The sequence below is a fragment of the Diprion similis genome, chromosome 6 (genome assembly GCF_021155765.1).
Source record: "Diprion similis isolate iyDipSimi1 chromosome 6, iyDipSimi1.1, whole genome shotgun sequence".
Taxonomy (NCBI): domain Eukaryota; kingdom Metazoa; phylum Arthropoda; class Insecta; order Hymenoptera; family Diprionidae; genus Diprion; species Diprion similis.
In genome coordinates, this window is record NC_060110.1 from 4469442 (window position 1) to 4497078 (window position 27637).

Consider the following 27637-nt stretch of genomic DNA (forward strand, 5'->3'; position numbering starts at 1 on the left):
CGCCCTTACAAACGTAGTCCTAAACATATTTCCTCCTTTAAACCCTTATTTTTAGTCCATTCAATAATCCTTCGAGCTATTCGACTGCGTTTTGAACTGAAAACGGACACCCTGTATACATTCATTTACAAATTTAACCGTACGAGTGCCTGTGCGTAAATTTCTACCCGTACTCAATAGCACTCAGAGGACGTGCTTATTGTTAGAGAGCATCTTTACTCATGCATGCGTCAGGCGCCCAGAATTTATACAGAGTGAATCAATCGAGCGAGCGAAGCGATACAGTTTCCAATTATTATTACTTTCCGTCAGGCTGTCGACGCTATATGCGTCCATCCAATACTGACTCTTCAAATTTTCGATTCATTAGATTCTCCACTGTGGGTAGATTGTTACTCAAGTGTGATAATGAAAGTTAATTAATAACCTGCAGGCAATCGCTTTACATGCACACGTCGTTATTATACCAACGACACTCGATCGTATGCATGCCTAAAGGCATGATATAAAAGCTGGGTAAACAAAAGAATAATAATTAATGGTAGTATATGTAAATACTACGATAATGTCAAAGCGTTGCAGCAACATTTGCGAACGTTTCGATGTTATTGAATGAAGATATATATGTTATTCCTATAATTCTTACACGGTTATTCGGCATGAAAGAACAGAGTAAAAAATTTCGCCAAAAAATATCAGTATTTTCATAAGCGTAGTTATTGAAACTGTTTAAAATTCCGATTCCGAGGAATCAACGGTGTATTTTCTGGTCCAATAAAACCAAAATTCTTTCAATTTTTTCACTTAAAAGTTCGTGTCTTTCTTTCAGGCAAACTAAACTTTGTAACGCAGCGTTCGAAGGGGATGACTATAAAATAAATGTGACCGAATGTTTTTTAGGACTTTTTTTAATACCCGTATTTTTGTTTTTTCAACAACTTCACCCGGAGCAAAACAGGATTGATCCCATCGAAATAACAGCCACTTTTCATAGTTTCGCAAACGTTGAATTGGGTCAAGCATTTGAGAAAACAATATTGGGCCAAAAAAAATATATATTTTTGTTTGATAAACGTTTTTTTCTAACCTGAGTGTACAAAATTCAGTTTTACCGAAACAAAGACACCAGTTTTCCAAGGGATAAGATAAAAATGAATTCTTGTTCCATAGAATCTGATAATACACAGTTTTTCTATCTTCATGAAAATATTGATTCACCTGCGTCGCGAAAAATTGAACTTTTTTCCTACACCGACAACGCATTTATAATTTCTCCTACAAGTCACGGGTAAGTCTGATGAATCATGAAATTAAGTCCAAACTGGTGTATGTATAGAAATGATCAAAATGAAGTTCATCCTCGAAGGCCAACAGAGTTCAAGAGCTCATATTTTACACATCATTAAATTTACCCTCTCAAGAGTTATAATAAGATGTAAAAATAGTCTTAGACAGTCGATTATTTATGTCGAATGGCTGCGCGGAAATTGGAGTAAAATGATCCCGATCACTTGATTACAGATCTCATTCCACCAATAAATTTATTTATAGATTTCAACAAAAAGGTCTTCTGCGCTAACTGTAAGACGAGTGTTAGCGTCGAAACCGTTCTCACATGGGAAGCTTCCGTGATATTCTTTGCGAGAGAGGATGGGGAGTGCAGGGCGATGCATGAGTGGAAATAAAAAAATCTAAACCCTTGATGGAGCCGAAACCATGAATGACTTTATTGGCTCGTAGGGGAAAAGCCGCTATGGCATGAAATCCCCTTGATGCTTAAACAGAGATACGGTGATTCGAATATTCGCCAGACTTTGATCCTCGTGTGAAGCGACTCATCACTTGGGTCGTTAGCAGTGAACTGATCTCTCGCGCTCCGATTTTCGGTTCGATCGCTTTGATTACCGGTGGCGCCCCCTGCGCCCAAAACGGATTTGTAAATACCATTGAAATCACAAGTCATCTTTCAATTATTCCGTAACAAAAAAGGAGATAGAATTTGTTTGGTAGGTATTTCAAAGTAATGAGCGCGGATTTTCAGTAACTAAAACATAAAATCCTGGACATCTGGTAAATTTTTTTTTTGTGTATGTACTGTAGAAGTTTTAAATTGTTCAGAATTGGTAAGGAAAAAATTTTTTGCTCACGGTTTTGTGCAATTTTACGAATCTAATTTTGATTGAAATCAGTAAAATAATATTAAAGAAATCAGATTGAATATGATAGATCTTCGGATCTGAACAACTGCAAATAGAGGTAAGTGTGATTCGCTCCAAATCTTATACAAATAACGAGTGGAAGAAAGAATTTGAATAAAGATCAAAGAAAAATGAGATTTCGGTGTACTTCGTAAGTGAAAACCAGATCAACTGCCATTTCGTCATTTCACCATCAAATCTCATGGGACTGGGCTCAAAATGTGTGTTTTATCACCACCGAGTGGCATCATACCGGATAGGTCGATCCATTCAGTGCAACTGTGAAAATTTGGCCAATTTCTGAGGGTCTTTATAAGCACCTTAAGCCAGTTATTCACATGATGTACGTTCAAGGTCTTGTACGCGCAGGAAAGAGTATCGAGGGTATAAATGGATACAGACCTGTACTTGCCCGTGAAATATGTCGTCGAGTATGCCTTGGTGTTGGTTCAGAGCCCTGGTGGTCAATCGCTTGCGGCGTCGTTTGTGCATCGTTAAAAACCTCCCAGTGTGTCTTGTCCTTTCCCGACTGGTGTCCATGGCTTCGAGAAGCAGCTTGTCGACGTCGGAAAGCCGGCGAAACGTGCTCGTGGTTGACCCTCGGTGCGTAACTGGTGCAGCCGGCGATGGGGACAGGGACGGGGACGGAGACGTGCCCGAAGACAGAGCGGGCGCAACGGCATCATCTGCAAACCGAAGATAAAAATGAGCGTCTCTCAACAGATTGTGAATTTAATGCGAGACTTGGACGAGATATTTTTATATTCAGAAACGGAGTGGAAATTGCCGATTATCGGGGCCATGGAACCATTCGGTGTTAATTAAACACACTCAAGTCGCGTAGCTGGTTACGGAATGCTGAGATTTCGACGATGTGTTGACCACTTCGGGATCGAGCATAAATCTGACCTATCAAGACTTCAGGGAAGCATAAGACTTCATTCGATTGACTTCAAACGGCTTTGACATCTGAATTCATGTGAATTCATGTGACTTCATGAAATGAAGAGACTGCAAGCAGCTTCGTGTTCGAACGTTCGCGAAATTGTGTCTGGCTTGTAATAACTTCACGAAGTCGAAAGACTTCGATTGGTTTGAAACGAGTTTAACTTCAATTGAATCTAAATGGCTTGAAGAGATTTTATGAAATTAAGGGGTCTAAATATCGCTTGAATTCAAGACTACAAATTTCTTGAAATGACTTCACGAAGTTAAAAGACTTCAATTGGTTTCAAGTGACTTCATGAGTTTAATTTAATCAAAACACTTTTGAATGACTTTTTCGTCTGCCTCTATCTTCTGTTTTACTTTGTGAATTATTTTTGAACGTTTTCTCGATAATTTTCATGGTCTCCATATAGTACTATAACAACTATTTCGTAAAAATTCAAAATTTAATACGTCCTTCCTTAGAATGAAATTCGATTTTTATCGATCATAATTTTTTTAGTATTGTTCACAAATTAGTACAAAATTAATATAATAATCGAAAGTCATTACAAAGTGATTCCAAGAATACGAAGGACTTGTCGTGACTAAAACTTCATTCGAATGAATTTCTCTACAAGTGTAAACCCGGAAGTGAAGTGAATTGAAGTTATGGTCGAACCCTTTGGAATTTGACGGAATGTTGAAGTGAGCTGTTGATGTTGATGTTTTTTTCCAAAAAAAAAATGTCTGAATATGTTTATAGAACTACTGTTGTGACACTGACGGAAAAAGTCTGTATAAATGATCTTGACTTCGGACACTTCTGACTCTCAGAAAAGTGCTTGCTTTAAGACGTGTCTGTTGAAAAAAACCGCAAACACGGGATATAAATTTTGAATTCCCAAGTGTCGCAGTGGTTTACATTCGTGAAAAAGAATGTCATAACATAACAGTCGTACGATGTTGAACACGTTGTTTACTAGTGTAGCCTGCAAAAATTTTAGTACCTAACTCACAAGAACTTCGGCACAACTCTTTGTTTTTTGTTTTTTTTGTTTCTTTAATAAAATCACTAGTAAGAACCAGAAGCTACTATCTGATGATGAGAACAACTTTTCAATTTCTCTTATGCTATCGACAAAGAATGGAAAACTTTATAACGGATAAACTATATCTACACGTGCGACTCGGAAAGTTTCCGTGTACATTAGTCAGTCCGTTGAACTGGCTTCGATGCATTTTGTTCCTCTTGGTATATGTAACGTGGGTGTATACTAGGGTGGCGCAAAAAAACCGACTATTTTTTTTTTTTTTTTTGAGTCTCGTGTGACAAAATGTTAGTTTTTGATGTTTTAAGAGCCCACTCCAAAGTACAGTTCAAAAAAAAAAATTTTAAGAGGTCGCTCCACATTTTTTAAAACGTCAGAAATCTTCAAAAATCGATTTTTTTTTTTTATTTTAATTTTTTTTTCTCGTTGAGGTATAATTTTATAGACAAAAAAAATGAAGTTTCCGAAAGATTCAGTTCAAAATTTGAATTTTGAAAGGTCGCTCATAATTTTTTTCTCAATTTTTTGGTGCATTTCTTTAGATCTTTTCGAGCGACCTTTTAATATTCATAGTAAAATTTCATACATTTTTTTTCTTTAATTTAGTAAGAAAGAATCGATAACAATACACCACGACATGAATTAAAAATCAAACGAAAGACTGAAAATATAATTTTTTTAATTTAATTATTTGACGATTATTGACATTTAAAAAAATTTGGAGCGACCTCTTAAATTTTTTTTTTGAGCTGTCCTTTGGAGTGAGCTCTTAAAACATAAAAAACTAACATTTTGTCACACGACACTCAAAAAAAAAAAAAGGCGGTCTTTTTGCGCCACCCTAGTGTATACATATAATCTACATACATACGTTCACCAGGTGTACGTGGACGATATGGTCTAAATGTCAGGGTCAAAACTAACGCGACACTGCGTGGATTGATCATCTGCCTAAACAGACCTAATACTGCAGTTCGTTGTTGGTAACCAAGAAAGTTGAAAAATTAAATTCAAACTTTTACCAAAGAATCGAATTGATTCTCGTGAATGCTTTTTAAATCGGTCACGTGACATCACGCTTAAATCGCCTCGAGCGTTACGATAACACTGTTACTCAGAGCTCTGTAATAACACCATTACAGGCTTAACAGGTGCGGACGATTGTTTAAATGGCCAACGGTACTCTCAAGTGGCTGCAGCTGTCTTCACCTACTTTTTCACTTAAAGCTCTGCTGCTATAATTCAGGCGCGTTTTACTGTCTGATCTTTTCACCTCGCGAATATCTTCTCTATGCTAATGGCACTCGGTATCACTTTGGTACTTGAGGTGTTGACTCAAGATATAAATATGTATTAAACTTCACCATACTCTTTGACGTGCTGGGCAAGCTTTCTTTCCACTACCGTGATTTGGTTGCTCAAAATCTCAGAGCGATTTAGTCAGTAGTTTAAATTAGTAGAGTAGATCCACTATTTGTGGTCACTGTACAATTCGTGGCCATCTTTATAAAATTTTGTATTAATTAATTGAACTTCGAAGTATTTTTAATTAATCGATCCATTACCCTTGGATATAATTTGTGCGACGTCATCATTACGGAACATGATTCAAGTCGTGGACTGGATCAACCGATGACTACAGTCGGTACAATAAAATGCATCAATTTAATGCATCAAACCTTCCGGCTAACTTGTTTTCGGTCCGAAACAAAATGTGACTTCAATTCTGTACGAATTATATGACAATGCACCTCATTTTCTCACGTCAGCTGCATCGCCAGCCATTTTCAGATAATTCATATAGAATTGAACTCGAATTTTGTTTCGGACTGAAAACAAGTTAGCCAGAAGGTTAAGGCTTTTATGTATTTTACTGTACGTCTACTCCAATCGGTAGTTACAGAACACTGTTGCAATTCCAGACCTAAGAATTTCAAGAAAGAATTTCTAGCGTATTTTCCGTCAAGATTACAAGTGAGTGCCGTAACTGGAATCACGTTTTCGCGATTCTACGTCTAGTAAATCGTACCCTGCACCGAATGTAAGATATTCCTTTTAGTTTTGTCCTGTTACGAACTAAAACGGAATTAAATGCATTATACCAATTTGAAGCTATACATGAAGTAGACGCTTCGCGGTAGTCATTTGATCTGAATCAGTTGATTTCTTAATCAGTTTTAATTAATGCTTCTTCAATATTACTGCGATTTCGTGTTCAGAAAATCGTTTCAAAGTATGACAAATTAATTTCCATTGTCGATATTTTGCGCTGTAATTGATAATCTAATCTTTGTTAGGCTTACCAGAGATCACTTTTACATAGTTATGCATTAACTTTTACCTTGGCGGTTGAAAATTATACAGTTTCAAGTACGCGTCAGTCTGAAATATAAAATTAGACTTGACCTCCAGTTACAAAGAAGCAAATTTCACTGGCCGTGAGAAGACGATGTTCAAAATATAAAAATTATCATTTCTCGAGATACGATACATCAGACATAGATATACTAAAAAAAATACTAGTAATTGAGAGAGAAGATACAGGTGCAATTTTCGAAAAAACATTTGTTTTCATTTTTTCTTCATTTGAAGTATAAATAATATTGTGTGTAAATTTTATGGCGAGATTCCAGAAATTGTTCAAATTATGGGCAATTTAGCAAAAAAAAAATAAAAATTGTAAAATCGCCGAAATCAAAACTCAAAATGCGACTGGTAGACAGGCAAAAATTTCTACTAAGGATACTGTGAGAGCTGCAGTACTTCATGACCCGAGAATCGTTGATTAATGATGACTTTGAAAAAAAAAGAAGATACATCTTATCGTTAAAAAACAAAAACGAAAACGAATGAAGAACCCCCGATTAGAAACGAATTAAAAGTATTTGCGATAAAATTTTTTTAAATCAACCTTCTTTTCTTCCGGTCTACTCATGTGAAAGGTCAATATTGCACAGATACTTGGCAGTAAAAAATATGAAAATAAAAAATAAACCAGAAAGATACTTTGGACAAGATCAACCGAATAACAAACCCGAAGTACGAATCAGTCTACGGGGGTTAATGATCTACGTACGCAGCAAGGAGTAAATCAATTTTCCACGGCCTCTACCTCCGACCGAGAACTATAATTTTCCCCGCCAAGTTTCACGTTTCATGTCCCAAGTTGCAAGTTGCGAGTTGGTAAGGGGTAGGTACTTAAGATTTACGGCTGAAAGGAAATACTATATACGCTGCGTATATCGAAACTCCATCTAGGTCCTCCCCTACCTTGAATTAGGTACGTTAGAATTTATAATTAGATGATAGATTCCACGGTATGAGATTACGAGATCAATTAGACGCAACACTTTTTACTTTCTCCACTCAATCGATGCATAGCGAGTTCACAATTACAAATATCATTTGTAATCAGGACGAAAATAAAATAAATATAACATTTGAAATTTTTAATTGAAGATGGATAAAATACATATTAAACTGATATTTTGTATTTTGTAATTAGAAAGAAAAAATACAAATACAAATGTCATTTGTATGTTTATTAAATTCAAATAACGTTCGCATTTTGTCATTAGAAGATAAATACAAAAATTTGTAAATACAAAATGCAAATGTATCTTTTATTTCGTTTCAACCTGATAAAAAATATAAGTGTAATTTGCAATTTATTTGTGGCTCATAACAAAATACAGATGTAATTTGTAATTAACTTCGGCCTGGTTACAAAATACAAATATTATTAATATGCAGTTATGACGTCGATGGTTCATCCCGGCTTTTAATTGACCTCATTTCTGACTCTGAGAACACTGGAAATCTACCTGTGCTTTACGATTGTTGGGGTTCTACCGCTTCTCTCATATTCTGGTACAACGTAGCGAATCGTTTGCTAACATAATATTAATGCTATTTAAAAAATTTGAAGCGGTAATCATTGTACTATGGATGATTGCTAAAACATTTTCATATGCCACACAGGATTTTTGAAATTTGTTTCATATTTTTTAGCAAGTGGTTTTTTATTTTTCTATTTTTCTAGACTGAAAATTTTTTACATCCAACGCCCGATTTTCCGGAACAAGTGATCGATCGAAAAATGGATCGCCGATTAAGAGGTCGGTGATTAGACTGGACAAAAATTAATCCATGGCGAAAAGCTATTGCAATGTTTAGCAAAGCAGTTAATTATTTGCGAAATAAATTCATATGTACTCAGAAAGATCAGCGAATTCATTTCACACGACGAAAAAATCATTCCCTAAAAATTAGATAAGCAATGTTTTGTTTAAACAATTTATTGATAACTTTTGGGCATTGTTGTTATTCAAGTTAAATTTTTTTTGTGCAGATCGCTGTTTGAACGACATCTGTGACCGATGCCAAGCCGGTTTGTATGTCTACAGTCCAGACGATGAGCGCCGAGAAAAATATTCTCAATAAAAAAAAACATCCATGATTGGCTTATAGATCGCGTGATTCGATCAAGTAACAGTTTGATGAAGAAATGCATACTTTATACATATGTATACGGATGACCTAATCATATCTGCTACATCCGAGCAGCCGAAGATGGCTTCACAAAATTGAAGGTTGCACTGAAGATCACAGCAAAAAATGGATTTAATATTAAGAAAAGAAAATCTTCGTATATTTTTACGAACAAAGTATTAAATATAAGTATTTGAAAATGTTTTTTAGTTTCTATCAAAATCCTCAATGGTCTATAATGTTGATGAAATATTTTATTCCTTAAAGTACAACATTTCAACTTAATTGAAGAAAGAACGATTAATTTCCGTTAAATGAAAAATAATGACAAGTTTTTTTGCATTCTAGATTATTACCATTGAATTTCTGGATTAGTTTTACCCCAAGAAACATTGGTTACCAAAAATTTTATTCGTACGAGCTAGATATACTAGATACTATAAAAAATTTTAAAAAATTTGGAGATGAGATATTTACATCGTGTGTCATTCAAACGCACTGCGAGGCATTACAAAAAAAAAGACCTTGAATAAAAAGAATTTATCGCCGAAAGTTGCCAAACGGGCTCTAGGCTCGGAAATATTTGAATACGATGTTCACTACGGAGCAAAAGTAAGAACGTCTGAGACTCGCAGAAGCACTTATTCGTTTCCTCGTCATTGAAGTACCCCGAGGAAATGATTAGGTGTGGCGGATATATCGTATTATAATTCCAATTCTGATGAAACTGGTATAACCATTTAGAAAAAGTGCAAAAATGGATGAATAGCACCTATCAATGAAATATTGGCGTATTGGCGTGACACTTGATCAAGCCATGATCGTAGCAAAGATAAAGGAACCAACAAAACGTAGAAATCTCCATTTTAATCGAAGAAGAGGCCTTCGGATTTTTTAACGGAGAATGTGATAAGCTAAAAACACTCCTATAAAACAAGATATGTCAAGGATATAGAAAACAAAAATCGACGAAACCAGAACCAAAACTATAAATAAGCAACGTCGTACAACATGTAAGATTTGCTTGTTATCGAACAAACTTCGGTTTCAGCCTGAAAGTAAAGAAAAAAAAAATCTTTGGGCCATATAAAATACGACAAGTAACACGAAATAATTGAAATAAAGTTATTAAAAAGGGAGACAGATAGAGAAGGACCCAAAACACACCCTGTGCCGCAGATTATATGAAACCCTACCCCAAAAAACGTCTTGGGAGGCGGACGTGGAGCTAGAAATAGAATGGAAGGAGCATAAGACAAAAGTATAGACGTGGGACGTGACGACTTTAGACGTAAGGGGAACTCGGTTCAGCGCCATATTGGAAGTCCCACCCGTGGTGCTACGTGGTGAGTAAAATACATTATATACTAATTGAATAAAATTTCTATAACTATATCAGTGATTTGCTAGGTTAGGGCCCTTCGCAGTTACTACCAGATGGCACCACAAGTGGGACTACCAAGATGGCACAATCAATCAGAGAGCATCACATACAATTTACGTCTTACGTCGTCACCGTCGCTGTAATATGCTCTCTCCATTCTATTCTTAGTCCAATTCCCAGCTTCATGAAGGCGGAAGATTCCGCAGGAATTAGAGTCCCTACAAAACAGAGACGCTAGTCGAAGCTTAAGGTGCTTATAAAGACCCGTTGTACACCTCGAAAACGCTGGGATGCAAAACTCCTATACCGCTTAAGCGATCAAAGTGAAACTTGGGCAGTTAATGCTTTATTTTGGCAAAAAGTGGAGCGTCTTTTTACTTTTTCAAAATTTGGAAAAAAATTTTACAGATTGGTTACCACCCACAGAAATTGGCCAAATTTGCACAGTTGCACTGAATGGATCGAACTATCCGGTATGACGCCACTCGGCGGTGATAAAACACACATTTTGAGCCCAGTTCCATGAGATTTTATGGTGAAATGACGAAATGGCAGCTGATCTGGTTTTCACTTACGAAGTACACCGAAATCTCATTTTGGCGAGATTTGTTACCGACATTACGCGCATGCCGATAATGTATGCGTGTAATGTCGGTAAGAAATTACCGACAAATGTCACCAAAATGAGATTTCGGTGTTCTTCGTAATCGAAAACCAGATCAGCTACCATTTCGTCACTTCACTATCAAATCTCATGGGACTGGGCTCAAAATGTGTGTTTTATCACCGCCGAGTGGCATCATACCGGATAGTTCGTTCCATTCAGTGCAACTGTGAAAATTTGGCCAATTTCTGCGGGTGGTAACCAATCTGTAAAATTTTTTTTCAAAATTTAAAAAAAGTAAAAAGTCACTCCACTTTTTGCCAAAATAAGGCATTAACTGCCCAAGTTTCACTCTGATCGCTTAAGCGGTATAGGAGTTTTGCATCCCCGCGTTTTCGAGGTGTACAACGAGTCTTTATAAGCACCTCAAAGAGCTGTGCGGGGACGCAAGTCCCGAGAGCAAAGAAAGACGGAAGAACGTGAAGTGAGAAGCGAGAAAAAAGAAAGACGTGCTCTGTGCTGACCGACTGCGCAGATTTCAAGACTGATATAACCAAAGATGTTTCTAATCTATTATAATACTTTTCTTTTGCGAATAGACGTTCGTAGTAAGCTTATATCACCCGCTACTTATTTAATTCTCACATACATTGTGTCTTGTATAAAAGTACAAGCATTGTTATTGCTGGAAAGACTACTTAACCTAATTACCAGTAGGACAATAATAATGAGAAGAGGAAATGCAATGTTGGTTCGTTATACTGCGTATATAAGCTCCTACATTTACTAACTGCAATACTAATCACGTATTAACTTTGTCGTGGAAAGAATAGAGCTGTTATATATAGGTGTTGCAAATTGCATCGTTGGCGTTGGAAGAGGTTCGTCTTGGAGATCAGCTCTACAGCGAAGCTATCAGGTTCTACGGAAAATATGATCCTACGTGCAGAATTGAGAGTTTTACGAAACAAAGTTGGAACCGAAGGTTCGGAATATATCAGAGGGATCTTCCATGAATTCATCCAGTTTTTGTCGACCCTCGTCGACGTTTTGTTATGATTGGCCAGACTCCAGTACTACAACGATACATACTTACGAGTAATATGTTCGGTTATTGGAAAAAAAAAAAATTTTATCCACCCGTTTAGAAATCACATTTTATTCATCAAATCTACAGATTTGGAATTCGAGTCCCAAGACGAGGTCGAAAAACAGTGTTTTGAATTCATGGAAAATCCATCTTCGTGAAATTCAAGCATTACTTGCGAATTAGAAAATTTTTCAAGCTTGGATCTTGAATGCTTCTACATTTTTTCTTTTTGCTTGCATTAACAAGAATGCAAACGATAAATTTTTTCCAGTTCTTCTGACTATTACGGAAATCCCACCGCTAACGTCACTAATTATAACATTCAGGTTGAGACGGTTCTAGTAATCGGTTGAACCACGTCGTAATTAGTCGTGTTGATTCGTGGATCGATTGGAATAAGAATGTGAGGGAACTAGATGCATGTATTCGATCATAACGAATATCGATGCAATGTTGTGAAATTAAACATCAAGCGGGCAAAATGACAAAAAAAATGGGTTTGAATGACTTTGTAGAAAATAGTCTAATTGATAGAATAAGCAATCGTCAAGTGAAATCGAACTATTTTACTACATTCTTGACCATTTCCAAGCGATTTAAAATGAAGCATCGATATACGTCTAAGCTTTTCATTATAATTCGATCTAATTACTATTTAATATTTTTTAAGAAATCTTCTTAACTTACGAACATAATCATTTCATGAATTTCCCGACTAACGATTAACTCGTAATAAAATTAATCAACTATTAAGAGAGCCTCTGCAGTTACATGCGTAATGTATGTAGTACACGGCCGTACAATTGAATAAAGCACGTGTGCCAAGCATGTATGAATGCATAAGTTTCGACGTCATATTCAATTGATTAAAGTGTGTCAGGCATTTGAGATCTCGTAATGACGGACTGTAAGAACTGCTTCGACTCTGGTTGCGACATCTCGGAATATTGAGATATACAGGGTGAGCCTTTGGAATCTCAAAATTGGGCGTCGAATCTCGGCCTTTAGCCAGTATCGGATTGGCGTTTTGGACCATGTTGATGGTTGCGTGCCTATCGGATGTTAGATATCGATCGACGTAAACAGTTTTTGTGATTATTCGCAAGAAATACGGTGTCTGGAACAGATCTTTTCGTTTTTCTGCCCATTGATTTACTTCACTATTTTTCAGTTTGACGGGGAGCAAATTAATTATCTGTTTAGATTTGCGAGCTTGATGCTTGTCGATTTCAGGATTTGTTCGACATTTCGTTTACGTTTTTCTTGTGAACAATTCTTCCTTCTTCGTCTGAAGCGTTAAAAAATTTTCATGTTTTACAGAAACTAAGATTTGTAGCCTGCTTATTGCGTTACAGTGAACCTTGTATTGAAATGAATTTAAAATCAGGATTTTTATCATGGTCCTTTCTATATTTTCTACAATTTTTCTCATACTCGACGACCAATTCCCATCTGGCACAAAGAAATCGAAGAACTCAGTTTAAACTTTGCAGCATTGTTTAGATGAGAAAAACCGAAAAAAAACACTCTCGAGATCTGTATCTGATCGTGAGCTGGAGACAGAATATACTGAACACTGACTACGTATAACTTGCATGGTGTTACAAGTGAATAACATGTATTACAATTTGAAAAAAACTTACCGGAAACTCGCACGAGGGCGGCATTTTGCGTGGTTTCGTCAACGGTAGTTTCAGACGTCCGTCTCTGTAATGAATAAGAATTGCCCTTATTAAGAGAGACGGAATTATTTACTCCTATAACGAAGTTCTCGCTTTCAGAGTTCAAGATTTTTTCAATTAAATAACGTAAGGGAGATTTTTTTTTGATTTTTTTTAATTCTCACCACTTCACCGTTTTTAATTATACGGATTAGATCGTGGAAGTGTTTAGTCAAAAATTTCTTTCTTTACAAAAATGTTGTTCGAATATTTGTTGTGAAGTCAACAGTTTAGCGACTAAATATATTTGAAGATTAATTTTTATGTAAAATTAAACTTTAAAGCTTACAATATCTGGACCGTTTTAATTAGAGAATTAAATTCTCAACGAAATGATTTCAGAATCAAGTCCGTATCATTAGATGCGGTTAGGAATAAACAATTTAAGAATAAGTATAGATTATTAATAGATGTACCCTGCAGCTATGAAATTTTTTGTCATTTCTCATCACGTACCGCGAGTTTCCCAGTTGGAAGCAAAAAAAAAAAAAAAATTACTAATGACTGAATAACAAAAGCAAATCACTCTTGACATTGAGTTATCAGTGAAAAATAAAATAAAACATATATCAATAAAATAAATCTACGTCATCTGGGTTTCAATAAGATTTTATCCACATTGTTTACCTTTAATGCGACCAATTATTCAATTGAAATAAATTAACAGTAGAATTGTAGTAAAGTTAGACAAACTTGATCAAGTTTGTTTTTCTAAGTCCGTTACCAGCGACGGACAGTGTGACGAGGGGCACGAAAATCGTTCGTTCTCAATTCTCGGTCGTCGCATTATTTTCTTAGTGCAATCAGCCACTTAAGGTCTCGTTCGCACTACAAACGACCAATGAAACCAATTAAATCAGTGAAACTGCGCCGGAGGTCGCTGAGTGGGCTACGTGACGACGGTACGAGGGCTAAACGGGCCAGCCAAAATCTACTGTGCGAGGTGCCAGAGGCCTCGTTCTGTTTTTAGGACACGCGTTACTTTTTCAATCTGCATCGTACGTGTTGAACCAGAGTTTTCTTGAGAAGAATATAGACACGAGCTTGGATTTTCAATTCTCAGAGTAGATTTGAAGCACTTGAAGAAAACGACACCCGGTGTATACCAAAAATTGGACGGACTTGGAAACATCTTTGTCTGCATTTAGAATTTTTATTCACTGCGAAGATAAGTGAAAATGTAGAGACGACGACGACGACGACGACGACGTAAGTGATATGTTCGAAAAAACTAAGTGAGGAAAAAAAATCGTCTCATTACTACAGTTCTACCATTCATAATTTTTCATCGCACATTTTACCTCATATTTCTCTTATTGGCTTCACAAGACATTTCACTGATTCGAATATGTGACGAATTTCGCAAGATATGAACTTTGATAACAGTAGCTTAAATACCACCAATTTTTACGAGAATTGGTCGGTTAAGATTTTGTAACTGGATTTCATCAGTTTTGTAACGCGTTTCGGTGGAAAATTGAATCTTATAATTGGTCGAGTAACTTTCCATAAGTTGAAGCTACAAAATCGTTTTCGCAAACGAAAGTTATCTTGATTTTAACCGCAGTGTACTTGCTGCATTGGGTGACTTTCTCAAAAACGGATCGGTGTGATTGATACTTTGAAAATTTGATCCCACGATAGAGTTGAGTTAAAAATGGAGAAAAAAATTTAATAAATTTGTTTCTTCCGCACTACCGGGATTCCAGCAGTTTTATGGTTTTCACAACTATAATCCGAATGCCAAGATATTTTATAATTGGCAGTAGGCAAAGCAAGACAGATGTGTGTATTTTTGGATTTTTCCAACATTTTTTTTCTCTGCTCTTCCGGTTTTTTCTTTTTGCCATATTTCCTGGCGCAGACGCGTCTTCTCGCCCAGATCCACGAGCATCGTCTTTCGGCAGATTGCATCACGCGAGTGTTTTTCGAAAATCGGGTTCATCGCACCGTCCGCATTCTAGAGCGTATCGTTTTTAACCCTCCTCGCGAAGTCAAAGATTATATTCTTCGAACTTTGGTGGATAACTTATATGTTCAGTTCATGTATACATACATATAAGCAGTACATAAGGAAGGGTGAACGAGAAAGCCGAACTCGATGAAAAGTTATCTTTGACACGCAATTGGATTTCCTCATGAAATTCACCGCGGCCTACAGGGTAGAGGTGGTTAGGCTGTGTAATACGCCAAGAGAAAGTTATAACGTCGAGGAAAGCAGGAAAGGGTCGAGAGGGTTGGTGGGGAGAAACTAATCGCTGGTAGTACAACCTCTCTGTATAATCAATAGTTAAATTCGTCTTCAGAAATGCAGCCAGGCACGGTTCTGACATTCTCTGTTCAAAGTACGGAGCCTCAATTCGTTCTCAACTTCGTCCATCAAATTACCTCCATTCAATCTAATCCAACTTCTCCAAGCGCATAACCATGCATGTGTCTCTAGATCGTTTATACCTAATTAGAAATCACGACGAGTTCAAATTTTTCCCACTAATGAAACAGACTTTTATGATATTTCCTGATATTTGAAGAAGAAAAGAAAAATATTCTCGAAATATGAAGTAAGGAAAAAAAAGAAAGAAAGAAACAATCGGCCTGAAGGTCGTTGCACAACAATTGGCCAACTTTTCAAATTCGCATCACGAACGGTCAACGTATTTAGGGCACATGTTCATAGATCCGAGAGTCAATTGCCAATTGCAAAATGGGTTTAAGTCTGATCAGAATTACAATCTTGTATTTCTTACTTGTACCTCCGCCGCAATTCATTATCTGCGCTGAAGTTTTTGTAGGATGTAGTCGTCGAAGGAATCCGTAATTTGTCTTGAGAAATTGTTAGTAATGTCTCAATCGTTAATCGTACGCTGAATTAATTACTAATACATCACGTGAATGGACACAATCTTCACTTTCCGTTGTCGTCTTAATTATTGATACAAGTTTGTTACACAAAAAAAAAAAAAAAAAAAAAAAAAAAAAAAAAAAAAAAAAAAAAAAAAAAAAAAAACGGTTGCAGTTATGAACAATTAAGAAGCGTATCAAGAGAATTAATGATTTCTCGGAGAAAATCGTCGACAAAGTTTACAAATTATTGATAAAAATAGGATCTCGTTTAACCCTGCGTGTAACTTTGGTAATAAATTTTTCATTAATAAACATCGTTTTAAATAGAATTTCAAGGAGTAAATCTCAAGCTCTTAGTTACATCTTTTTTCAACTTTTTCTCCTTTGTTTCTTTGTGTTTTGTTTAGAATGCACGATAAGAAACATCGGGCAGACTGATAATAAATTTCTAGATATTTTTCCAAGTCTCCCAAATGGTACATAAAATAAGTAAGTAATCAGCAGCTGACAATAAGTGACATTTCATTTTTTATCTGAATAAACACTCACTTATATTCGGTTGACAGTGTGCGAATCGCGAAATAGCTAAGGTGGAAGTTTCAGGTACTTAATGACGTGAAATTGGCCGTAGAATGGCTAATAAAGTACAGCAACAGTGAGCGATGTATAACCATTTGTACCAACGACGGCGCGATTAATATAACTTGTTCAATTTCGCACAACTAATTCAGCCTTATAGTCTGCACAGATGTAAGATCCAATCACAGCGGCCATTATCGCTGTGTAAGCTCACCTTATACAGAGTTGTGGAGGTCGCACTATAGATTCACGTATGATACATGCATTGTGAAATGACGATAATAATTCAGATGTATAAGTAACTTTTGAGACGAATCCATTGGTCAACCGACGTTAATTATCGAACATGTACGGACGCGGGTTTTACTTTGCCAACCTACTATTACATTCTCACACGTGTGAGCTGCGAATATGTGTACACGATTTACTCTTTGAAATCCACTCTCGCCCAATCCATTATTCATAGGAACTTTAAGGGAACGTACGAAATCGTTACACACCATGGAAGAACGATTTTCCGCATGCAGAGACTGTTTTGGAGTACAACGATCACTATTTTTCAGTTACGTTGGCTTCACTGAATACAGTACCAGAAGTTCAATGCCGAATTGAATGTTTGGTAATCTACAGCCAACACGCTTTTTCACACAACGAAATTAGATCATACAGCCATATTGATTTTTCACAGTCTTTTGGAGCTAGTTCAAATGACAAATAAAAAAGCGCATAAGTCGGAGTGTCATTCGTAGCATCCAATTTTATTGGTTATGTATAAGTTAAATGTTATTGTGTACCATTCCAGAGTTGCTGTTTGTTGTCCACGGTAACTGGATCGTTTTTACATGATTCAAGCTCGGTGGAATTTAATGCAGACAAATTTTGAATTACAGAATTGTCTTAAGAAAATTAATTATTCATGTCATTTATAACGTAGTGTGATTGTGAGAATAGTTACGAATCGTCCACTGACTTTCAGCTTATTGAACATCGCTGATAAAACGCAATCGTCTGCAGGTATTCGGTCGTATTGAGTTTATCATTCACAGGCTTCCAACTTACCAAACACCCGATAATCGTCGTCTACGGAAAAATATGAAACGCGAGACCTGGCCGATTGATATGGAAAGTCAGATAAGAATTCTCTACAACGATTTTGAAACTTACGTCATTTCCGGTATGAACAGCAACTCCGAGACACTGGTCATAACGTCACGATGGAATGCTTGAGGTCAACAAGTCAACTCTATAAGTTCGAATCGTATCATGTTCATGCTTTTCAAGTTTATATGTAAAGAGAACTTCATTGCTTTGAGCCACACAACTGAACCCAGTAATTTTTATCATTTAATTTCGCCTTGCCAGCACTGAACTTTGATTACCGATAAAAGTCTCTACACTTAATTTAAGGACATTTTAGAAGACATACTTCTGTAATCTTGTTGAAAACTATATTGAATGTACCTTCCGTCAGGATAGAACAAAAAAACTGCCTATTTAGGAGCTTCTTTGTTTTTTCCCGTTGAAAGAACCAGCAAAGCTTTTAGTCGCCTAAACGGAGATGAAAATGATGGCGTGAAGCTGTTGTGAGGCTTGAAATTCGAAAACACCAAGGAATCAGTCCATTATTGAGAGTGACGGGACGAGATGAGAGTGAGGGTTGGAATTTCCCGGGGCTGGTGTGAAAAACAACTAAGATCAAAGCCGAGGGTTTTTGGCTGTAAGTGTACTTTGCGCCGGTAGTGGGTGACGTTGCTGAACAGTTTTTCACAGAACCGAGAGACTACAAAGACTCGCAAAGCTTTTCTGCTAATACTATTTGCAACAAAGCTTTGCGAATTTTCTTCTCGCACGTCACGAGCTAAGATCGGCAATCCGAGTCCCGCATTATGCATGCAAACAGAGAACCTCCTTCGAGAAACTTGCAGCACGCTATCTGCAGAGAGCAATGCTGAAAACTGAACATCACGTCGCGTGCCTTGTCTGACCCGGGTCAAAAAGTATAATACATCAACGTAAACCACATAGAGAGAGAAAGAGAGAGAGAGAGAGAGAGAGAGAGAGAGAGAGAGTCAATGACCTTTAGGTGCTATTTTGGTTACATTGCATAGTTGATCAACGTTTATCGTGAATTCCCGGAATCGTTCGAATCGATCTGGGGAATTATTTTTGTCGATTTTTTATGTTTCTAAAAAACTTGTGTTTGTATCCCTTGTCAATATTGCTGAAACATTAGAAATGTTATGCAATGATTTGCTGATTGCACTATATTCCAATCACGTAACGTTGTAGCGCAAAGTTATAAAGCGCCATTGAAATGGGTTATACTTTTATACCCGAACGGATTGACTTGACAGTAATTCACAGAGTTCAGGGAAAGCCATTACGTATTGTTTTAATAAGTGTTGGTTTAACCATTTGGTGGTCGAGCCTAAGCCCAACTTAAATGGTAACCGGTGTCATCTCACGAATAAAAATGACTTGAAGAGTGTTCACGCAAGTCTTTTTCCAAGCGTACACCTGATTTTAAGTATGCTTAACCAACGTCGACTTAAATCTGATTTTCACTCTTGGTAGAAGGATGTAGTACCTACTACCTTCAGTGTATGATGCAGTAACTGTTTCACGGCGTTTCTAGCGTAACACAAGCTCTAACGTCGTGTCGTCCCGTCAATGATTCGCATTTAGTGGTGCAATCCAAAGCGTACAATCTGTCCATGGCTGTGTGGTGCCAATTTGAGAGTGACCTCAAAGAGCCAGGCGCAATATCGTGTCGATAACTTACGTGTGCGAATGTGAAGCTGTGTATGCACCACGTGTGGAAATCCATATACGAGTAGGATACTATTTCGCAGGAGAGGGATAATACTATTCAAAGGATCCGCTCAAGTGAAGACCGAGAAACCCTCTTCGGCCTAATGCAAACCGCGATTGAATAACTGAAACGACTTTATGATATCATACGACTGTGAAAAGCATGAATCAGATCCTTCTTTATCTTATTCTCATTCTCATTCTTATTCTTCGCCTTACCTTTTCCTTTACTTTTTTCGAGACCCGCCAAACGAAAGGGCTTCGTAAAAAGAAAACCTCTGGGTTATTCAACGCCAATTTGTGTCTAATAGAGATCATTTTTTTCTTTTCAGATTCGGTAAGGTTCGAAACGACAAGCCAGTACTTTGATACATTAGTAATGAGTTTTTAACATCATTATTTATCTTTACTTTCGATAGCTATGTAAATTACATGTGTTTGAATGAGGGATGTTTGACAGTATAAGACCATTATGTAACAGTTCTACCTTTGTCAACCCGGTTAGTCCCTCATTCTAATTTCTTCTTCAATAAACAAACAAATCGATGCAACAGGCTTGAATTTCGACACTGTAGCATCAATTTCTAATCGCGGAATTTGAAAACTCAATTTAGATTCTGAAAATATCTACTTTTCGAAGAGCGTTTAACTATTTTCGCATTCTTACGAATTTCTGTTACAGCAATACTGTGCATGAGTTAAATAACTCGTTCAATGCATATATGACTGTCATATATATATAACCCTCCGTTTCCAATAAACGTTGTGACAATTGATACCAAATAAAATGAACATATATATATTCACCAAAGTACAGAATTCTCAGGCAAACGAAACGAAGGTTTGTCGTTTCTGACCAGACAGAATAAGACAATAAATGTTCAAATCGACATTGGGTCATCGAAAGGTATCCCCTGACAAGATACGTAGGTGTCATACGAATAATTCTCAAAGGCAAGAAACACATTTAAATTTCTAGAGCAACAAAGCGGCCGTCGTGTATACGCCGTAAATCGTCGTCCACCAGCCATGTGCCCTGAGGTACCAGGATTAACTTGTTATTTCGTGGTTGCGAAACCGGAAGTGTCATTACGATCTGGAGACGAGGAGCAGAACCGCGGCGGAGCCACCCGTGCTAGCCGAAACTGCTAATCAAACGAATTTATGACTTAACCAAACCGGTAAACAGGCTGCGTTCCATTCCATTCCCACACTTGCTCTCATCTCACATCTCACATCTCACATCTCACATCTCACCCACTACTCACTCTCCTGTCAGCAGCCTGGCAGCCAGTGTACACAATACATACGCCGTCAACCCTGACGAACCAGGTGCAATTTCATATCTACACGCGATTTTCATCTAAATCTGACCTACTTTTCATCCCGATTCATAAACCAATTAAATCAATCCAAAACAAGGTGTCACACAAGGTTTTGGAAATGAAAAAAGTAAACCAATTTTATTTGTGATCATTGTTTAAATTTAGTTTAACTAGGTTTACTGTTGAGCCAATTTTCTGCTCATTCATATTCAGTTTCTACTGCCGAAATTTTTTTTCATTCATTCTCGTTAGCACAGCATTTGTACAAGTTAAATCGAGCTGACGCTTCTATTTTATTTTAGAAACGTACTATTTTGGCGAAACGGTGTCCATTGTAAATTCTACCAATCGCTTGAAAGCAAAGTTCGAAACACTGTAGAAGCTTGAACAACTTCGAAACATTTGTTTCGTCTTTTTGGCATCCCAAAGTTTCACCTTCCAATTTTTTTTTCTTATTGGCTTTATGATACCTTGGCCGGGACTTTCTGAGATCGGAATTAATAGCGTTAATGTACCGATGCATTTTTAAGAAAAATCGTTATTTCGCTACTTGAGGATTGTATGAAATTCAGAATTTTCCAAACGAATATTCGTATTTTACAAACTTGTCTATTCCAGAATCATTATAATTTTGCAAAATAGTGTTATTTCTTTAACATTTCACGATATTAATGTCATTGGAACGTAAAACCTCATTAAATCTTCATGTAAAGAATGGAAACAACCTTCTGAATGATGGATCAAACAAGTTCCACACGGTGTATATAATGTATAATGACTTTTTCTTTCGCAGCACTGCTCAATGTCGTAATTAATACCATATCAATCCATCCCGCACGATTCAATTTTGAGGATCACATTGCTAAAAGTCACTAAATCAAAGGCGTTCATTGTGCGAAATGAACAAGTATTTTGCCCTGTTCATCTGTTACAGACTCCCTTTGATCTTGGTGAGTATTTTGTAATAACCGTCTCGAATTTCACGTACAAACGATTTTGTGTGAAAAGTAATTATATTTCGAGTGATACGCTGCTCAGCGAAGTATGGAAAACGAAAAAAAAGACGCAGGCGCGGCTACCACGAGACAGAGAGAGAGAGAGAAAAAGAGAAAACGTATTAATACATAACGGTAATTAAAATACTGGTAAAATGAATTTTCATCTATGAACTTCACTCCCTTCCAAAGGTTTTTACTCTACCATACACGAGAGGAGCCATTTATTATATTGAAAAATTTGAGCTTCATTTATTCGACGACATTGGTAAGACTTAATATTGTACCTCTGGCATTAATTCTTCTTCTACGTATTTCCAAGATTAATATAGAGACAATGAAGTAATGTGGTCCACTGCTTAATTATGTTCCCTTATGATTCGTAAGGATTAAGAGGGCAAAATTTCAAACATAATTAGGTTATTGCTGTAGAAATTGGAGTAGCAGTAACTGTAAACCTTTAATTAATTAACAATGCGCTAATTGTTATGCTGAATATGCTAATTTGTACATTTTGGGTAAAAGGAACTGAGCCTTTGGGTTCATACAACTACTTCAAGCACTAATAAAAGCTGCACATAATTTTGATGATGTTGAACATGGTAATTGTAAGATTGGATTATAAAATAGTATAACAATTAACCATGTTTCTTTGTTAGGTGTCTCTTCGGTATAAAATATTCCTGAATAATGTATATTGGTCAACAAATAAGACGGTTATTGCAAATATTTCGAGCAATTCGAGTGTTTCGAAACCCTTTGGAAATTCTGTTAGCTCTGTACTAAAGCCATGAATAATTAACTCAATTTGCATGTCGGTTCTAATAGAGACGAAGTATCAGAACCTGACTAGAATTCTATCTACTTGTTATTTTGCACGATATAGATCCAGGTTAGGCCCTAATCAATAAACTTGATTTTATCAATTGCACCTACAAGTACTCAACATACTTCAAATCATTTACAACAATCATACGCACTTTTATCGAGACAAATTGACGTAGACTAGATACAAGGTTTATTTATACGCGCGTAAAACCGATTGAGAGTTAAAAAAGCATCGACTAGATACAATCAATAAAGACCATCGTGAAGACTATGTTGTCAAATTGGGTTTATTGTGATTTTTTTTTTCTCCTCAACGATAAGTCCAGGTGATAAATAACTTGTGAAGAAATATTCTACATTATTTTATCACTCGAACACATTATACTGACAAATCAAAGTTCGGCAGCGTTGGAAACCGTCGTCTTGCGCGTCATACCGTGACGTCACACTATTAACTAAACAACCTGGAAATTTTCAGTTATCTGTGGAAACTGACTTTCCACTTCTCGCTTCCTGTTGGAAGACAGATTAGGTTATTCCAATACAGTGAAAAACTGAATAATGATAGTTTTTTAAATAAAGAGCATTTTTACTCCCATACCTTTATTTTTGCCTCATTTTATCAATAGTCGGTAGAAAAAATTTAAGGTCAAAAATACTGTTTGAGTAGCGTAAATCGATTTTAATAGGCATGAAGATAGCTGTCTGTATGAGTAATTTTTTGTCCGTCGATACCTCGAGAACAAATGTACGGATTTCCATGATCTTTGATCTCGACGCGGCTATTCTAAACTTAGAATTGATTAGATTTCGAATGTGATGGGTTCGACGGTCTTTGAGTTATTACAACGGATTAGAAATAATTTTTTAATTTAAAATATACCTCGAAAATGGATCGACAGATATCTTAGCTTAGAATTGATTAGATTTTGGATTCGATCATTCCACTTATAGTTTCCCATTCATCCAAATAACACTATTAAAGAAACACACACGTTACATTTAACATCGTTTTCTGATCTTTAAACACATCCGCAAGTGTCAAGTTGTTAGATTTTTTTTTTTTTTGCTAACTCCAACGACAATGGATTGTGTCAAATTTGGTTATCTCGACCCTCGGGGACAATTCAGCTTTCACATAATTTACGGACATAGTAATTGTAGCCTCCGGGATTTTGAAAATCGCGACGAGGAGGTTTTCACACTCCTAGCCCAGATAAGGATGCAGAGTATAAAATGATGAAGTCACGCCGTTAGGCATGTGCAGACATCATCGAGTGTGTATGCCTATTCAATAGAGATAATAGTGGACGATCCTGACGGGTAGACGGACGGATATGACGAAGTTTGGTTGATCACCTGTCAACTCGTCGTGTTCGCAGCACGCGTCCTGGTACTGACAGAAATGATCTCGATCTAATGACTAATTTGCACGATATTGGCAACTTGGTGATTTAACTGTTCGACCAATCATGCAGTTTTGTCTATAGTTTGTTTCGTTTGAAAGTAACATTTTTTCGCTACATGTATATGAATTTATTTCTAATAAATAAGTTGTATAATCGGTAACTATATAGTATCTAAAAAAGACGACATTCGGAATGTCTGAATACGTTAAATTATATGAACGTGGAGTATAATGCCAATTTCTATAGTCAGACTTATTTGCACCGATGCTGAAGACTACTTTGCAACGAATCCGTTAAGTGGAATAATTTACTGCACACGGAATTACAGTGTATAAAACAATATTGACGCGATACTCGGTGTCAATAAAATTCTAACCACCTGGAAAAGATCTGGAGTGAACGATCAATAACAAGCCTGCATATTTTTACCGTGACGATTGAATGTTTATAAAATTGATAACCAATATATGCATAAAAAATAGACGACGTTATACTGATCGTAAGCCGGTAAAACGACTGCAAGTGAGGAAAAAATATAACGACTGTGATTATTTCAAACAGGAAGTTGGTTTCGTGGTTAGATCGCACAATTACAAGTAATCCCAGCTGGTATCATAGACACGAGCGTTTGTATGTATAAGTTTGAGTAACGGACTCCGGAATGTGAAATTATTCAGAAAATTGAAAACGTATTTACGTGCACGTGGCGCCTGTTTCGCGTTATTTTTTTCAATGCCAGCTCAGTGTGGAATAGAATTTTTCTAAATAAACGTAAATAGCTACACTGAGAAAAGCACTTGTGAAGCTCGGAAGGAATTTGGCACGTTTGATAAGTTTATAATGAATTTACGTTATAATTTTGTATGTACAAGTATTCGGAGTACACCGATAGTATAATTGGCACTCGATTTCTATCACATAAACTAACATCATAACTTTGTATAATACATCGATTGCCGAAATGTAAAAATAACGTTAAAATTTGGTGTTATTACAATAACAGGATGTTTTAAAGTTTTCGCATATCTTCAACACATTTTATTGTATCAATCAAAGCTAATTGCCACGGGCGGTGTTGTATAAATATAAATTTTTTTACCGAATGACTTTGTGGAATGATTTTTCCTGATGGCACGGTATAAATTATCAGTTTATTGATTTCGAACCACCAGTGGATTTTTTATTTAAAGTTGTAATACGGTTACAGTGAAACGATCCAAATGATCCTCAGATGAATAAAATTCGATTTGCTAATTTTACATCGATTCGGTTAAAATTTATTCATCAGGGAAATTCGATAACGATTGAAATAGTTATTTTCCAATTTTTCATGTCAGCGATCGATATTGTTTTACCTGTAATCTAATTCTTTCGAATACTCTGCAGGTAAGGTCAGAAGTTCCGTTTAACCTCGCGCTTAAAATTCTACACTGATAACAGCTATCAAGAACAGTCAAAACAAGGCTAAAAATTCTCTTATATTTAACTTATTATTCACCAAATCAGAAAGTATGAATATTCGGTTCAACTTCCGACTTGATGACTTCCTGCTACGTTTTCAATACAATACTAAACAATATCCGGTAAAATTAGTATAAAAAAAATACAGCCGTTTATCTGACATAGAATTTTACGATTGTTTGTCTATCGGACTTTTAAATTTATCACTAATTTTTTATAAAGATAGAGTGTAGGTTATAAATGTGTTATAGATATTGTTTATCGCCAACAATTATATTATCGGTTACATGTATATCATCGAGACATTTCAATCGTCTTTGCCAGATTCTCTGCGGTGATTTCTATTTTAAACATATATATACAGCGAACAATTTTTACATGGTCTGAAATTCAACTGCAGTGCAGAGAATTCGTTGTTGGCAAACGAGTCACATAATTTTTCCACAGGTCGAGCCAATAGGCTCGCAGTAAATCGTCGCACAGACTTACAAAACGACGATCTTGAATCAAGGATGTGGGGCAGAATCCCTCTAGTGTATCCCCCCCCCCCCCCCCCCCCCCAAATTATCCGATAGGGCTGAAAATTGGGTTAATTGTTGTCCTATTGGATGATACTACTCACAACGAATATTAATTCACATCGATAAGTAAAGGATTGTATCCTTTTTCCTCATGCAAGAAACTAAATTTCATCTGGAATGTTTTCAATATGGTTCTTTTCCAATTTTTAGTAAATCATAATTATTTCGAAGAAAAGTTTTTTTAATGTAAACACCTCGTTAGGTTGATAATTTTAGAGAAATAACATTATTCTATCACTTTTCGCCGGAAAATTCATACTGCTGCTTGTCCGACTGTGATTAACAATTCTTCATTTTATTTGTCAATGAACTATACGTATATAGATATCTGATTGTGATTTACATTTTGGTAGGAATAACAGTTGTAATTAAAATCCAAATACTTTGTGAATTTTTTCAACTTGTTATTTCCTAAAATCTATAAACCAACACTAATTTTATTATATTCTGTTGATATCGATTTGAAGATGTTGTTTTTTTATTTTTAGTACTATATCAAAGTTTTTAAATAACAAGTAAAATGTGTTGCATGATTGACGCAGAAAGTAAATAACGTAATTAATGTACTTTTTCCACAGTTTGCAAGGCAAAGTAATATTCTAAAATAAAAATATTTCGTCAACTGTACAGAGGTTAATTAATTGGCTCAACGATCATCATTTGGCGGGTCGTGAAAAGGTTGGCTCGTATTGTTATAACTCCCCTCCACTCGAAATAAATTCTAACAATAAAGTATATACCTATATATACCAATATCCCCTGCAAGTCAAAACAATACTGCGAAAGTTTTTAAATTATTTCAACGAGATGAGGATTTTCGAATTTTCACTTAAACCGCAGATTTTCAGAAAGTTTTTACTTAAAACAAAGCCTTCATTAATCCGAGGTCAGTCTACACCAATATATATCTGTATGTGTATTTATGTATAGAAGTATTCACTCCCGTGATTGTCGAAAAAAGAGGAAAAATATAAAGAGTGAAAGAAATTTGAGGAATACTTAAATGAGTGTCTGGATTAACCGGCGGTGCGCGAAATTTTTCGTTTTAGCGAATAAACTTTTCTTTCTCCAAACTAATCAAAACTCGATATGAAGTTGGAAAGCGTTATGAAATATTCTACGGTATAAGAAATCAACTTTATCCTGTAGAAACATCAACATAATTTAATCGCATTATAATTTCAGCGATTATACGCTTTAATTATTGCGAACAAATTAGAATATTACGCATAACGGTGGAAAATTCTTAATGATCTACGCGGGTGAAATGAAAAATTTCATATAAATACCATTATTATTGTAAAAATTTTCATTTCATATAAAACTTTAAAAATCGT

General features: G+C 36.1%; 1 protein-coding gene across 5 annotated transcripts in view; it reads right to left on the reverse strand.

Moving 5' to 3' along the window:
• Positions 1–27637, reverse strand: part of LOC124406594 — a 112911-nt gene that overhangs the window by 17504 nt on the left and 67770 nt on the right. For all 5 annotated transcript variants that reach the window (XM_046882042.1, XM_046882040.1, XM_046882043.1 and 2 more), the window contains 2 exons: positions 13390–13453; positions 2601–2884 (listed from right to left, as the gene is read on the reverse strand). In XM_046882042.1, coding sequence (XP_046737998.1) covers positions 2601–2884; positions 13390–13453 — 348 coding nt within the window. The remainder of the gene's footprint in view (positions 1–2600; positions 2885–13389; positions 13454–27637) is intronic.